The 15,767-nt window shown below is 50.3% G+C and overlaps 1 protein-coding gene and 1 non-coding gene across 9 annotated transcripts; both read right to left on the bottom strand.

Annotated features, from left to right (window-relative positions):
- Positions 1 to 210: 210 nt before the first annotated feature.
- MON1A (MON1 homolog A, secretory trafficking associated) lies at positions 211 to 14,665 on the bottom strand. 8 transcript variants are annotated; one of them, XM_032650139.1, is made up of 8 exons: positions 14,264 to 14,531; positions 13,108 to 13,238; positions 8,849 to 8,935; positions 4,546 to 4,685; positions 2,806 to 3,291; positions 1,463 to 2,228; positions 598 to 745; positions 213 to 497 (listed from the first exon to the last, which is right to left on the bottom strand). In XM_032650139.1, exons 3-8 carry the CDS (start codon positions 8,914 to 8,916, stop codon positions 357 to 359), a joined length of 1,749 nt encoding a protein of 582 aa, XP_032506030.1. In that variant the 5' UTR covers positions 8,917 to 8,935; positions 13,108 to 13,238; positions 14,264 to 14,531; the 3' UTR covers positions 213 to 356. The 8 variants fall into 8 exon arrangements, with proteins under 8 accessions (XP_032506033.1, XP_032506030.1, XP_032506036.1 ...); XM_032650145.1 differs by having other exon boundaries at positions 2,806 to 3,162; XM_032650143.1 differs by lacking the exon at positions 8,849 to 8,935.
- LOC116762991 lies at positions 8,716 to 8,822 on the bottom strand. The gene has a single exon (XR_004352408.1). It is a non-coding gene; the product is annotated as a U6 spliceosomal RNA (small nuclear RNA).
- Positions 14,666 to 15,767: the final 1,102 nt, after the last annotated feature.

Genomic DNA, 15,767 nt, shown 5'->3' with positions numbered 1-15,767 from the left:
GGGAGGTTGGTCGTGGTGGGGAAGGCCAGTGGGGTCCTAGAGAACACTTTACACGTGGCAGGACTTCAGCTGAATGAAAACAGCCCCAGCCCAGGGGCCAACTCTGAGCACATGTGATGCTGTGCATGGGGAAGCATGGGCAGGGCCTAGGGAGGAGGATCCAGTGTCTGTGTGTGAGTGAGAGTGAAGGAACCAGTGACAAGGCCCACAAGTGTCTTCCCCAAAGCACTTTAATGCACACACCAACCCAGAGTCCCTGCCTGCTGCCTGGGCCAGAGAGGCCAGCCCCACCTGGAAGCTCCCATGGCTTCCACAGCCTGGTGTGCCTAGGAGGGCCGAGCCCACACACATTCTCATCAGTACGTGAGGGGCGTGAGGATGAAGAGGCGGTCTTCTTCTTTGCGGATCCAGCGCATCAGTTTATGGATGGCACTGACGGCCGACGCCTTGGTTCCCAGGGGGCTGTAGCACATGTAGAGCTCAAAGGCGCCTGTCACCTGGAGGAAGGGGGCACAGGGTGGTCATCCAGATTAGACAACCCTCGTGGCCCTTGCCCAGGACCCCAATGAAGCCCAGCCCATCCCAGGGCTGCCTTACCCAAGCCAGGAGGTTCTCGTTGGGGCCCGTGTAGTAGATAGTCTTGAGTGGGCGGGAGGCATTGTGGGCGCGGCTGTGCAGGTACTGGTAGAGGCCCAGCAGCCGCTCCTGCTCCTCTTCACTGGTGTACGGGGCCTCGATCTCAGGGCTGGAGATGGGGGAGTAGGTTCGCAAAGGAATGACTTCCACTGGCTTCTCTGGAGATCCAGAAACACCTGTTCCTAGCCAGGGAGACTCCACCATGGGTCCTACCCTCCAAATGCCCCGCCAACCCCAGGACAAGGCATTGTCTCCTCACCACTGAAGACTCCCCAGGACAAAGCTGGGCCCACCCAGACTGGAGCCCTGTTCTCCCCTCTCCCCCAAGTTCATGGCATCTTTGGTGACCCTCCCTTGGAAAAACCAATCTGGGTTTAGGTGTCCTAGACAGAGTGACAGGTCTGAGATGAAGGAAAAGTGAGCCAGGAACCTTCTGGACCAAAAAGGGGTAAAAGGAGGATAGAAGATGCCTCATCTGGCCCCAGCCCCTCTGCTGGAGGAGGAAGTGGAGGAGTTGTGCATCCTGGGCTGAACCAAACTGACCAAACAGAGGAGACCTCTGTTCCAGCTTCCTTCCCTGGGTGTATTGGGTATTTCAAGGCCTTATGGGAAATGACTGAAGTAGAGAGGTGTATGCTGATGGGGAGTAGGGTGATAGGGGGTTTGGGCCCCTGGTATCAGAGTCAAACAGACACAGAAGGTCGGTCCATTCCCAGAGGGGTCATCAGCTTCAGGACTGCAACAGAGCTCAGGCCCAACCGGCCGGCCGCCCCACCCCCCCACGCCCTTGTCTCCCTCAAGCAGTCTCCCCAAGGCCCTCCCTCACCTGGTGAAGAGTCCCGAGCTCTTTGACTTATAGAGGAAGTGGCGCAGGTCAGGGATGCCCACTTGGGAAACACTGTAGTAAGGTGTGCGCAGTGCCTCCCGCAGCACCAGGTGCGCTCCGCGCTTCCGCAGGCGCTCCTGAAAGCGGCGGCGGCAGTCAGACACTGCAAAGAAGTCCTCACGGTCGGTGGAGACGAGCAGCAGGCAGAGATCCGTGTCAGGCTCCAGGTAAGAGATGTGTGCGTGGAAGAAGCCGGCTGCATTGAATTTGGGCAGGCACACGGGCGTCCAGGCCTCGCCCTCGCGGAAGGACGAGGAGGAACTTATGAGGTTGAAGAGCAGGTGCAGGTCGATGGGGTGCAGAAATTGGTCCTTGCGGCGCACAAGCGCCACAAGCTGATTGCGCGCCAGCAGGATGGAGAAGACGAGGCTGCGGGCGCGCGCCTGCTGCAGGCTGGCACTCACGATGTCGCGCACGGCCGCCGCCAAGGGCAGGCAGCGCGCCGCCCCCATCAGGAAACTGGGGTCTCGCGCCATCAGCTGCAGCAGGTTGTCCGTGATGCGCTCAGAGCCCGAGAGCAGGCGCCGCAGGTCATAGTTCTGCTTCTGCTGGAAGATGTGGCTCAGCTGCGCGCCCGTAAGAAGGCTCAGGATCTGGTAGTAGATGTAGAGCAACTCTTGCGCCAGTTCCTGTGCCGACTGCCGCGTGCGGGCCACCGCCACCAGCACCAGTGGGCTCCGGCGCACGAATACTACCTTGTAGCCATCTGATGGGACCGATGGATAGGGGTGGTGTCAGCTTCAGCCCTTCTCCGGAAAGCCCTCCCTGAATGGCCTGCCCTAGCACCCTCAGAGCCCTGCTTTTCCCGTGCAGCTTTCCACAATCTCTCCACCTCCCCTCAGAACTGTGCACACAGAGGGGGCTTCAGGATGAAAGAAAAACAGATGCCCATGGGCCCCCCTTTCCCCTTTCCTGCCACTTGTTTCACAGACTGGGACCAGCTAAAATGCAGGAAGCACTTCAGAAAGACACACATTCTTGGGCTAAGTGGCAAGAGCTGGGTGGGGCTCAAGACCTGGGATTTTTTTGGCCACCTCTCCTGGCTTCTCACCTTCTCCAAGGGCAAAGCCCATGTGCGAGCCACCTTTGGCCCCCACAACAGCCCTATGAGGCAGTCAGTGTTGTTTTCCCGTGTTCAGATGAGGACCTGGGGCTCGGTGAGGTGGAGGGACTACCCTTGGTCACATAGCACATCCCAGCCCTCTAGTCCCTGGGAGTCCGAAACCTGGTATGGTCTCTCCTGGCCAGGGAGACCTCCTGGCACCCTCCTCCTGGTGGCTCACCTGCATGGATGGAACGGATGGCATTCTTGTCAGCCTCCAGGAAGGATACCAGGGCCACCATGACACCCATGGTGCTGGAAAGTGCCTCCTCTGACCCATAGCGGGAGTACACAGGCTTCCCCGCCTCGCTCAGCACGAAGACATGCTTCTGGTGCAGGCGCCATGCCTCAGCAGTCTCCTCCTCATCCCCTTCACCAGTGCCCTCTCTTGAGGGCTCTGTGGCTGGTCGCCCAGCTGCCCCTGGGGACTCTGGCCAGTCCTCAGAGCTTCCTGGAAGCATCTCCTCCTGCAGGTCTCGGGCGACACCTGTCAGCTGGGTGCTCAGCTCACTGAAGTCCTGGCTGATCTGGCGCATGTCTGTAGGCAGAGGTGGAGGACCACCAGCACCCTCCTTGGGGCTCTCCCCAGAAGCCACCCCATTCTCTGATTCAGTCAGGTCCTCATAGGAACGGGCATGGACGAACATGGCACCCTCCTGTCCGGCACCTGCCAGCCAAAAGCCCTGGTGTTTAGAGCAGTAGCTTCTGGCAGACCACCTCACCAGCAAGGTGCCCAATACAGTACTCTGCCTGTCCTGATGAGGTAAGCCACTGTTCCTTCTGGCTACAAGTCATGCTTTGCTGTGACTTACAGCCCACCAGCCTCCTCCCCTCACCCTGGGAATAAGACCCCAACCCCTCAAGGCTGTGGTGGTAGCCAGTATCTGCCTGCCCCTCTCACTCTCACCTCACAGCCCTTCGTGCATCTGCTCTTTGGATATCCCCACCTACCTCAGGGCCTCTGCATCTCCTGTTCCCTCTGCATGGAAGGCACTCCCACCTCCTTGCATGCCAGCTCCCTGTCACACTTCAGCTCACAGCAAAGATGTTAGTTGTCCCTGTCACCTGACCCCCAAACCCAGGCACTCTATCATATCCCCCTCCTTGACGTCTCTTGGGGCACTTATCAGTTATTGCCCTTCTCCCCAACTGCAGTGGGGTTCCCCCTCATGGGCAGGAACCTGGCTTTTCGCTGCTGTGTTCCCAGCACCTCGCCCTGTGCCTGGAATACCTCCTGTGCTCAGCAAATCTCTCTCCCTGGGAGAAGGCTCCCTGACCCTGCACAGGGACCCATGGTTCCTAGCCCCCTCCACTGGAATGCTCTCACTAGCCTGTGGCTCCCCCAAGGCAGGGACCATGTCAGTTTTCCTTTACTGATTTTTTTTTTGGACAGAAGAGTTCAAGAGATATGTTTTGAGTCTCTATTATGTTTTGAGTCTCTATTATGAGTTCAACACTGTACCAGGCATTGGGGATACAACAGCTCTGTGCTCAAAGAGCTCACAATCTTGTGGACAAGAAAGATGGGCAATACATACACACACAAATAAGACTACAAATTAACTAGTGTTCTGTGCAGAGCATGGTCAGAGCAGGCCTCTCTTGTGAGGAGGTGACATTTAAGTTGAGAGCTGAGAGAGAGAGAAGGAGCCAGGGAGGTACCTGTAGACACAGGAAATAGGAGAAGAGCCCACACTGGTGGCAAGACAGCACAGAGCAAGTGGCACAAAATGAAGTGGAGAGGAAGGCCAGATGCACACTGAGCCTGGATCCTTGCAGTATCCCCAGCACATGACAAATAGCTAACAAGTGAGTGAACACATGCATGAATGAGTGACAGTGAAAGAGTGGTTGGGAATCCCGATTGCCCTGGAGGCTGCTCTAGCTGTAAGCTGGCTGGGGCTGCGCACCCTGCCCATACCTGGCTCCATTCCCTGGGCCAGTCCTGGTGTGGGGCTCTCAGCTCTCTCCACACTCTGCCCATCAGAAGGAGCCAACGTGCCATCAGGGCCTTCGCTGCTTCTCTTCCTCTGCATGTCAGCAGCCATCCCTTGGGCTCTCCTGTGGGGCAAACAAAGGCATCATTGAGGGTAAGGGGGAAGGTGCTAGTGGCAGGATTCACTGGCATAATTAAGAGTGGTTAAGTACAGGAAAGTATCCCTCACCAGGACCCAGCTAACTCAAACCTCTGGGGAATGGGTTCTGAATATTCCCTTCTGAAGAAGCATGCTGTTCTCTTTCTGATTATAAAAGAATGCATGGGGGACTTGCCTGGTGGTCCAGTGGTTAAGACTCTGTGCTCCCAATACAGGGGGCTCGGCTCAATCCCTGGTCAGGGAACTAGTTCCCGCATGCTGAAACTAAGAGCAGCATGCTGCAACTAAAAGATCCCTCATGCCACAACTAAAGATCCTGCATGCTGCAACTAAGACCCGGTGCAGCCAAAATAAATAAATAAATATACTTTTTTTTTTTTTTTTTTTGGCTGTTAGGTCTTCGTCGCTGCTTGTGGGCTTTCTCTAGTTGCGGTGAGCAGGGGTTAAGCTTCGTTGTGGTGCGCGGGCTTCTCATTGCGGTGGCTTCTCGTTGCGGAGCACGGGCTCTAGAGCGCAGGCTCAGTAGTTGTGGCGCACGGGCTTAGTTGCTCTGCGATCTTCAGGATCTTCCTGGACCAGGGATCAAACCCGTGCCCCTGCATTGGCAGGCGGATGCTTAACCACTGCGCCACCAGGGAAGTCCCTGTGTCGGGTCTTGGTTGCGGCACTCAAGCTTCTCTCTAGTTGTGGTGTGCAGGGTTTCTTTCTCTCTCTCGTTATGGCACGCGGGCTTAGTTGCCCTGCGGCATGTGTGATCTTAGTTCCCTGACCAGGGATCGAACCTGCATCCCCTGCATTGGAAGGTGGATTCTTTACCCCTAGAAGTTCCAGGGAAGTCCCAGTCCCTATGTGGATTTTTATGTAATCCTGATCACTCTTCTCTGAGGCAGGCACTCTTGTCAGACAAGCTTTACATATGAAGAAACTGAAGCTGAGAGAGTGTAAGTACATTTTCCAATGTCACGATAGGAAAGAAGCGCTGGAGCTGGGAATTGAAACCATTCTGTATCCTGATATCTTCCACTGTACATCCTACCATGAACATTTCTCCATTCAAAACTGAGTTGACAAATCAGTTCTTTTTGATATTTAGACATTTACTATGAACAAAGTGAGTCAGAGTAAACAGGCCCAAGCCTTGCTTTTCTCCTTGCCATCTGTACCTTTTGAATTTGGCACCAGGGCTCACCTCTCCAGTTAAAAACAACTATGGACATGTCAGTTCTCAGTGCCCATTTGATGGACACTAAGGACAAACTCAGCCTGATCTCCCAGTCCTTCTGCAGCCTCAGGGCCAGGTGGAGGTGGCCAAGAGTGGATGTCAGGGATAACGAAGTTGGGTGGCTCTCTTGGGATCAGCCTCTAAGGTCCCTTAATGTCAGGCTGAAGGGTCTTCATTTGGCAGGCAACAAACAATCCATAGGAGAGGGGTTCCATCTGAGGCACTAACCCTTTAGGGAATAGAAATTTGGCTGGATGGGCTAGAAGGGCAGCAAAGACTAGTCAGAGACTCATGAGGAAGGCACTGCAGGCAGGCCAGGGGCCTGGGGGGGACTGGTGTTAGTGTGAGCAAAGCAGACTCTGTCCCTGCCCTCCTGGAGCAGAGTCCATAGGGAATAATTGAGGCTTGTCCCTTACTAGCTCTGTAACCTTGGGCAAATGACTCCACCCTGAGCCTGGCATGAAGTCGGTGCTCAAAAACATTCACGAGAAGAGTGATTTCAAAACAGTGTCACCAGCACTAGCATTTGTGTGGCCCCCGCTTACCTGTGTCTAAGAACCCTCTCCGACCACAAGTTCCTAGCAGGCAGCTCCTGCAAGTGTACCCAAAGAATTGATTTTCAAGCTCTTCTGTCATCTTTGTTGTAAGCTATGGAATCCTTTCTTCAAATTAATCTTGTAAAGCAGTTCAATGTGCAAAACAGACAGAGAGGGAGGCAGGGCCAGAGACTGGCCTGATGGCCACGCCCCCACTGGTCCCGGAGCACCACAGAGTTAAGTGGGGGTTGGGTACCACTGGTCAACAGCATCACCCCACACAGAGTGCGCTTTGAATAATCTTCAAAGGAAGATTATTTGGGAGAACATCTACCTTTTGGGATTTTCTAGGCCACCAATCCTGTCCATCAGGACAATCAAGAGTGATGGTTCCCAGCGAGGGTCAGAGCCCAGAAGACCAAGGTGTGGTCCACCTTTTCTGATGAAGAGTAATTAAGAAGCTGCATGCCCTCAACAGGAACCTGGGGAGGCATCCAGAAAGGCCTCCTCTGAGACTGAGACCAAGAGGAGCAATCCAAAACAGGCCAAAACAGCCACCGCAACACCACGGAGCCCAGAGCAGTGGGTGCTAAGGAAACTAGGGCATGTCCAGATCTTGAGCAAGAAGACACAGGCCACACGAGAACCTTGAAGACCATTATTTTACAAGCTAACCTAAAAGCCCGGTTGGGGTCTGCATTGCTGTGTAAAGAGAGAGCGACCCCAGAGAGATGAGTCTGTCCATATACAGGCAGAGGGCAAGCTGCTACTGCCAGTCCTGGGGTTGTGGCCAGGGCTTCTGGACCTGGCTCCTTGGATGGAGGCCTGGATTGGTATGTGCTTTTTTCTGAGGAGAGGGTCCAGAACAATTACTTTAAATGGGAATGCCCTACATTTCTATGTGTACTCACTTCCCCACTCCCCTAGTGGAGAGCTTCACATCTTCTCTCTTCTCAAGCTTCCATCATCTTCTCCAATGCTCACCCTCAGCACTATCAGTGATAACCTTACCTTCTATTTCACTGAGGACATGGAAGTCAGCAAAAGAGAACTTCCAAGATTCCCACTACCACCTCACCTCACCTGCCAGACTCTGCCTTCCTCCTCCTTACTAAAGATGAGCTGTCTGGGCTCCACTAACGCCTCCACTCCAGCCCCTCTCACCCATCCAAGCAGATGGCTTCAGCAGCTGTCCCTCTCTCTCTCGGATCATCAGTGTCTCCTTCTCCCCTGTTCAACACCAATATACTGATGTTTCTTCCATTTTCCAAACACCTTCCCTTAGATGTGTTTACTCTGTTATAATTCATTGAGCTGTACTTACGATTTGTGAACTTTATGTTTGTTTTATTTCAATTAAAACCTTAAAACAAACCTCCCCTTAACTCTACATTCCCCTCTAGGTACCACCCTATTTTTTTTTTTTTTTTGCTGTCCTTTATAAAACAAACAAACAAACCTCAAAACAGTAAACAGTACTTGGAGTTTAATTAGTCACGTAAGCTAGGCTATGCTGTGTAACAAATGAGTGCCAAAATGGTAGAGGCTTTACACATAAAGGCTTTTTTTGTTTGTTTTGGCCATATCACATGGCTTGTGGGATTGAATTTGGGCTGCAGGCAATGGAAGTGCAGAGTCCTAACCACTGGACTGCCAGGGAATTCCCTAAAGGCTTTTTCTTTTTTTTTTTTAATTGCAAGCATTTTTTTATTGAGAAATAATCTATGTATAACATTATATTAGTTTCAGGTCTACAACATAATGATTCAATATTTGTATATATTGCAAAATGGTCACCACCATGTCCGTTAACATCCATCACCACACATAGTTACAAAATTTTTTTCTTGTGATGAGAACTTTTAATACCTACTCTCGTAGCAACTTTCAAATATACAAGCATTATTAATTATAGTCACTATGCTGTACATTACATCCTCAGGATTTATTTATTTTATAAGTGGAAGTTTGTACCTTTTGACCACCTTCACAGATTTTGCAAGCATTTTTTAATAATCTCTAAAGGATAATATGTATTAAAATATTTACAAGTTCCTAATTTGACAGGCTGACTCCATTATATACAGCAGGGGTCCCCAACTCCCAGGCTACGGACCTCTATCTGGGACATGGGCTGTTAGGAAGTGGGCCACACAGCAGGAGGTGAGCAGCGGGAGAGCGAACCTTCATCTGCCACCCTGTGCCGCTCCCCATCACTCGCATTACCGCCTGAACCAAAAAATATGGAACGCTTCAGGAATTTGCATGTCATCCTTGCACAGGGGCCATGCTAATCTTCTCTGTATCGTTCCAATTTTAGTATATGTGCTGCCGAAGCGAGCACTAAAGGCTTATTTTTTGCTCACGTACTGTGGGTTTGGTAGCAATTCAGAGCAGCTCCCTCCGGGCAGTGATTCAGGAATCCAGGCTACTAGCATCTTATAGCTCTGCCGTCACCTGGCAATGGAAGACAGGGCTGGAGGGTCATGTCAGAACTCTTAAATACTTCAAAGTCCAGATTGGCCAGAACTAGTCATGTGGCCAGAGGGACTGGGGAATGTGGAGCGCTCAGGTGTCTCTCCACTTTTCCCATTCACACTTGAATCCATTCCAACTATTACTCCAGTAACACTGCTCCCTCAAGGTCTCCAGTGACCTCCAGGATCATCTCACTTCACTCAGCAGCCACAATGATTATTTCCTCTCTCTCAAAACACTTTCTTCTCTTGGCTTCTGGCACATCACTCTCCTTTCATGGTTCTCCTACCTCATGGACCACTCCTTCTAAGTTCTCTTTACAGTTCTTACTGTGGAGGGACCAAGATTTCAGGTCTTGGATCTCTTTTCTGTCTTCATTCGATCCCTTGGTGACCTTATTCAGTCTCATGGTTTTAAATTTCACTGATAAATTAATGATTCCAAATTTTATTCACAGTCCTAATCTCTCTTCTGACTTCCAGAGGCACACACATTTAACTGTTTACTTGATGTCTGCCCTTGGATATTTTATAGTATCTCAAAGTTCTATGTCCAAAACTGAGTTCCTGATCATCCCCTTAAAAAGTTGTTCCTCTCAGAGTTTTCTCCATCTCAGTGAAAGACAATTTGATACTTCCAGTTATTTAGCAAAAAATCTTGGAGGCATCCCTTATGCCTCTCTTTTTCCCGTACCTCATATACCAAACCACCAGCAAATCTTCAGAATACAGGTACACCCAGCAAAATGTCTCTCATTAACCTTTGCCACATAGAATGCCTCTTGGTTTTTAATACACAGCTGTGGTAGCCAGCCTTCCAAATGGTCCCCAGTGATTCTCAACTCCCAGCATTCAAGTCTATATACTCCCATCCCACACTGAGCAGAACTAATCTATGTCACCAACAGGATAATGTGAAAATGACAATGTGTGACTTCTGAGGCTAGGTCATAAAAGACATTGTGGCTTCTGCTTTGTTCTCTTGGATCACTCTCTCTAGGTGCAGCCATCAGCCATCAGTTGTGAGGACACTCAAGCAGCCCTAAAGAGAGGAGCTCGTGGTAAGAAACTGAAACCTGAGAACAGCCAGTACCAATGTGCTAGTCATGTGAGCAAGCAGTCTTGGAAGCAAATCATCTAGCCCCAGTCATGCCTTTGAATGACTGCAACCTCATGAGAGACACTGGGCCTGAATCATCCACCTAAGATGCTCCCAAATTCCTGACCCTCAGGAACTGTATGAGATAATAAATATTTATTATTGGTTTGAGCTGCTAAGTTTTGGGATAACTTGTTACACAGCAATAGATAACTAATACAACAAACTTGTACTGATTGAGCTTATGTTTACATAGAAAAAAACTATTATCAACACTTGATCTATATTTTTAAATAAAGGAATGTGCATTTAAAGCCTCAAATTACATTTCAAATAGAACTGATAGATCATTGAGTACCAACAAAAGGGGTTTACTTACATCATGGCTATTTGCAGGTACTGCAAGAGGCCATGATGCTGTATCAAAGCAACACTGTTTGATCAGGAGGAAGTGTTTTAAGCATTTTGTATCCTAACATTATAATTTATTTGGCATGTATTAGGTATGTCTTTTCCTTGTGTTTTAGTGCCATTTTAGAAAATTGGGGATTTGGGGTTGATGAAGGAAGAATTATACTTTTTCCCATTTGAAATAATGGGGAAACACATAAATCAACTATACTTCAATAAAATGTTAAAAAAAAAAGTGGGAAACAGATACTAAGTTAGTGATTCCAGACAGAATGTCCAACTTTCATGGAACAGATTACTGATGTTCCATGGGGAAATGCCCATATTCAGAATCTGACCACTTCTCATCACCTCCACCACTATCACATTGGTCCCAGTCAACATTACCTCTCTAGCAGATTGTTGCAAGACTTTTTTTTTTTTAACATCTTTATTGGAGTATAATTGCTTTTCAATGTCGTGTTAGCTTCTGCTGCGTAACAAAGTGAATCAGCTATACATATACAAATATCCCCATATCCCCTCCTTCTTGCGTCTCCCTCCCACCCTCCCTATCCCACCCCTCTAGGTGGTCACAAAGCAGCAAGCTGATCTCCCTGTGCCATGTGGCTGCTTCCCACTAGCTATCTATTTTACATTTGGTAGTGTATATATGTCAATGCCACTCTCTCACTTCATCCTAGCTTACCCTTCCCCATCCCTGTGTCCTCAAGTCCATTCTCTACGTCTGTGTCTTTATTCCTGTCCTGCCCCTAGGTTCATCAGAACCATTTTTTTTTTTTTAGATTCCATATATATGTGTTAGCATATGGTATCTGTTTTTCTCTTTCTGACTTACTTCACTCTGTTTGACAGACTCTAGGTCCATCCACCTCACTACAAATAACTCAATTTTATTTCTTTTTATGACTGAGTAATATTCCATTGTATATATGTGCCACATCTTTATCCATTCATCAGTCGATGAACACTTAGGTCCTGGCTATTGTAAATGTCCTGGCTATTGTAAACAGTGCTGCAATGAACACTGTGGTACATGACTCTTTTTGAATTATGGTTTTCTCAGGGTATATGCCCAGTAGTGGGATTGCTGGGTCGTATGGTAGTTCTACTTTTTGGTTTTTTAAGGAACCTCCATACTGTTCTCCATAGTGGCTGTATCAATTTACATTCCCACCAACAGTATAAGAGGGTTCCCTTTCCTCCACACCCTCTCCAGCATTGCAACAGTCTTTTAACCAGTCTCCCCACTTCTGTCCTTGTCCCTGTACAGTCTATCCTTCTCACAGCACTCAAAGTGATCTGCTTGAGACAGAAGTCAAGTCACGTAGCTCCTTTGCTCACTAGTCTGTAATGGTCACACCTAACCCAGTGAGAAAGCCAATTTCCTCACAGTGGTGCACAAGAACCTCTCTATCTACACGCACTGCACCCCACCCCCCAAATTACTTCTTCAACCTCATCTCCTATTCTTTCCCCTACTTGCTTTGCTTCAACCCAGCCACACTGACATCATGGCTTTCCTTGAGTATACTGTAAATGTAAATCCTGAGTATTCCTTCACTTCAGAACTTTGCTCTTGCTGAATTTTCTGCCTGGACCACACCTCCCTACTTTTCCCCCTGCCCCCCACCTCACCTATTCCACTACTTGGCCAAATATCTACATGACTCACTCTGTCACTTCCTTCAGGTTGCTGCTCAAGTGTTACCTTATCAGAGAGGCCTTCCTGGAATATCCTGGATTCTTATCTCCCTTGCCCTGCTTTATTTTTCTACATTGAAGGTAACCCTGTGAGCTGTCGCAAATTTCAGAATGTCAGCTCCATAAGCAGGACTTTAATTAACATTTGTCAGATAAATGACTTTGGAAGGGAGAAGATGAAAGATCCTCAGAGAACACCCAGCTCCAATGTAGCCTAGGGAGACTCCTGCCTGTAGGGAAGACTTAGTCCTTGGTAGTATAGTTAAGTGTTCAGTAACAATGGCTCTGGAGTCAGAGGGGCGTGTATTAACCTGGCTTGGTTTTATAAATCTCAGCTTTCTCACCTATGAAATGAGGATGATGACAGCACTGATTCATTGGGTTGTGGAAGGATTAAATGAGATAATCCATGTAATTTGGTTACCCTAGCACAGAGTAGGCACATATACACTCAGCTGTCTTTAGCACATCATGATTATTCTTATTCAGACCATGTGTACCTGCACTTATACACAGATCCAGTAATCTCTGCCATGTAAATCAGTCCTTTGCGAGTTTGCTCATCCTGAGCCAGGCCCTTAGTGAGCAGGACGTGCTTCTGACCTCATGAAGCCAGGTGGGCTCTGGCCTGAAATGACCCATCTGTGATGCTGGGACAAAGAGATGCCTTTGGGCCTAGGGCTGGGAGTTCCTCCAGGCTAACTGGCTATTCTTCCTGAAGTTTCAGGACAGACCTGTAACTTCCCTGCTGCTCCCAGAAGTCTCTCCCAAGCTGAACTCCTTTCTACCACACGTCCCTGCTCTGTGGCCTTGCGCCTCTGGCTCAAAGACCAAAACAAGGTCTACAGCAGCTTATCCCTGAGGGCCCACTACCCACTGATCCCAGTGGGATTTAGGTAACTGCGCCCAGCATGGCTGAGTACTACCCAACATGGTACCTGCATGTTGTGAGGGCAGGGTCAGCTGGCTGGGGCTAGTGGACATCTCCTTCCGAACAGTTCTCCAACCACCTGAAATCATGTAGTACCTCAATATCTCCAAGGCAAGTATCGGGGTCCAGCCAAAAGCCCTGGTGAAGCAAACAGTTCTCTGGACATTTACACTGGAAACTAGGCAGGGAGGGTGAATGACTCATAGCAAAACCCACCCCAAACCCCATTGGAGCCATAACCTGTGTGGCTGAAGCTCTTGGGTGGCTGGGCCTGAAGCAGTTAAGCAAGAGAGGTCTCTTGGAACCAGTCCCAGATACTCCCTTGGGGCCCCTTCTCAGGCAGCCTCTCTAGAAGCCCCCAGGGCTTGCTATTTTCCCTAGAAGTGCTCTGCTGTGCCTTTGAGCAATGTCACCAAACAAGTTAGCTCAATCAGCCCTTCTGGTATGCCTCCCTCCTCTAGGTGCCTGGCCTGGAGAGAGGAAGGGCCTTGCAAGAACCCCTCCCTACTGGGTCCCTACCACTCTTGCTCCCTCTTCCTGCTTAGATAGTGCCCTATCCTGCCTTGACCCTTTGGGGAGTGGGCTATCTGGGAGGATGGTGCCAGGATGCATGGATGTGTGGCAGACAGAGTCCAGGTGAGGCTGTGCTGTAACTGCTTCAGCAGGATGCCTACTCCACGCTGAGAGTATAGCTTGGTACTTGTCACTGCTACTGGTCACTCCCCTTTCTGACAAAGGCTGCTCACCCTCCCCAGCAAACTCGAGCCCAGAAAGTATGGCTCAACAGGTGCAAGAGGCAGCTTGGTTATCTGAGCCAGGGCACCCTTGAAGGCAAAGTCCCAAGCCTCAAGACACTTTCAGGAGCTTCCTGCTCACCCCACAGTCAACCTCTGCCAGTCTCTGAAAGCACTCTGCTGGGCCGAATGTGTGTGCGTTGGGGCTACAGGACTTTGCCCTTCCAACCGAAGAAAGAGTTCCAGGCCTCGCCTTTTGTATTCCCCAGCTGGGAACCGGCGAAGGGACCCCAGAGAGACCCAGTCCTTCTACCGCAAGTGGCGGCGTAGACTGCAGGGGCCCCCAGTCTTCAAGCCCCTCCCTTCAAAGATGACAGCTCTCCAGTCTCTTGGCGCCCCCAAGCCACGTGGGTTGGCAGTCGGACTCACCTGTTTCTCGGGGAGGGGGAAGGGGTCAGGAAGCACAGAGATTGCTGGTCACTGCCCTCTGCCGGACCCCCGGGAGGTCACGGGTGTCCGGCCGGGCCCGGACTGATGGTTCAGGTTCGCGGGACCACGGCCCCCTGCAGACACAGACATGGCCACAGCGCAGGCCACCGCTCCCTCCCACGGCCCCTTGCCCGGCTGCCGGCTCAGGAAGACAGCACTCGTCGGCCTCTGGCGGCGGAGGCCCGGCTCCAGTCGCTGGGCCTGGCCCTGCCCGCCCTGGTGTGCATTATGGGAAATGTAGTTCGCAGTGCACGGCCGCCGCGAGGTGGGGCGGGGCGCCAGGTCCCGGCAGAGACCTGGGCGGGGCCTGACCGGGTCAGCGGTGGCATCATCCCGCACCGCCTTTTACAGGGTCCCGGCCAAACTCAGGCACCTCCCCAAACCCAAAGCCTGGGGTGGACCGCAGGCCCAGACTCCCTAGCTCCTCCGCCCGACCCAACAAGAGGTTTATTTAAAGCGAAAGAAAGAGACTATGGCATTGTTTCCTCCACTAATTGTGGAAGGACAGTGCAAGTTCGGGGGCTGGATAAATGTCATTAGTGGACCGGGCCACACTGACTGTAAAGGATGTAGGCACACCAACTGCTGCTAAAGGAACACCCTTTTATTTTTTTTACATTTTTTTTAAAATAAATTTATTTATTTTTGGCTGCATTGGGTCTTCGTTGCTGTGCGCGGGCTTTCTCTAGTTGCGGTGAGTGGGCTTCTCGTTGCAGTGGCTTCTCTTGTTGCGGAGCACAGGCTCTAGGCACACGGATTTCAGGGGTTGTGGCTCACTGGCTCTAGAGCACAGGCTCAGGAGTTGTGGTGCACAGGCTTAATTGCTCCACGGCATGTGGGATCTTCCCGGACCAGGGCTCGAACCCGTGTCCCCTGCATTGGCAGGTGGATTCTTAACCACTGTGCCACCAGGGAAGTCCCAGAACATCCTTTTAGGCACGTTTTCGTATAACAGTATGAATCTCTAGAATGTAGCTCTCAACTCTGCACATAGAATGACCTGGGGAACTTTTAAAAAAAGATGAATGCCTGGATACCACCTCTAGAAAAAAACAGGAAAACATAAAATCAACAAGTTTACTTTTGGAGAGTAGTTTAAAGAAATAAAATTAGGGATTAACAACAATACTGCTCATGTTTTCTCTGAAGCAATTAAATCACTTAATAGCCTCATGGTTAGTTCACCCAACAGTTCAGGGATGAAGGAAAAAGTATGAAGTCACTCCTTTGATTCTCTCTGCTGCTCCAAATACCCCAATGCAGTGTTCTGTCTCCATCTCAGTCCTACACTGGAATTGAGGGAGAGCTCTGCCCCTGGGCTTTTCTCATAGTCTCAGACAGTTGCCACTTGGAGCCTACCTCCACAACACTGGACTGTGACTGACATTGTGACAAAGCTGTGGCCTTTTACCGGAGATGGCTTTGCACAGGACTTAGACCTTTG

The sequence above is a fragment of the Phocoena sinus genome, chromosome 11 (genome assembly GCF_008692025.1).
Source record: "Phocoena sinus isolate mPhoSin1 chromosome 11, mPhoSin1.pri, whole genome shotgun sequence".
In the NCBI taxonomy this organism is placed as follows: domain Eukaryota; kingdom Metazoa; phylum Chordata; class Mammalia; order Artiodactyla; family Phocoenidae; genus Phocoena; species Phocoena sinus.
Note: the sequence above shows the minus strand (reverse complement) of the source record. Positions and strands in the feature narration are given on the sequence as shown.

Bases quoted from the DNA above. Each gene is read 5' to 3' on its own strand.
- MON1A (XM_032650139.1), bottom strand. From the start codon at position 8,916: ATGCTAGTAGCCTGGATTCCTGAATCACTGCCCGGAGGGAGCTGCTCT. The intron at 2,229-2,805 runs GTGAGCCACCAG...CGGTCCCATCAG, and splicing joins CATCCGTTCCATCCATGCAG to ATGGCTACAAGGTAGTATTC. The intron at 498-597 runs GTAAGGCAGCCC...CCCTTCCTCCAG, and splicing joins ACGAGAACCTCCTGGCTTGG to GTGACAGGCGCCTTTGAGCT.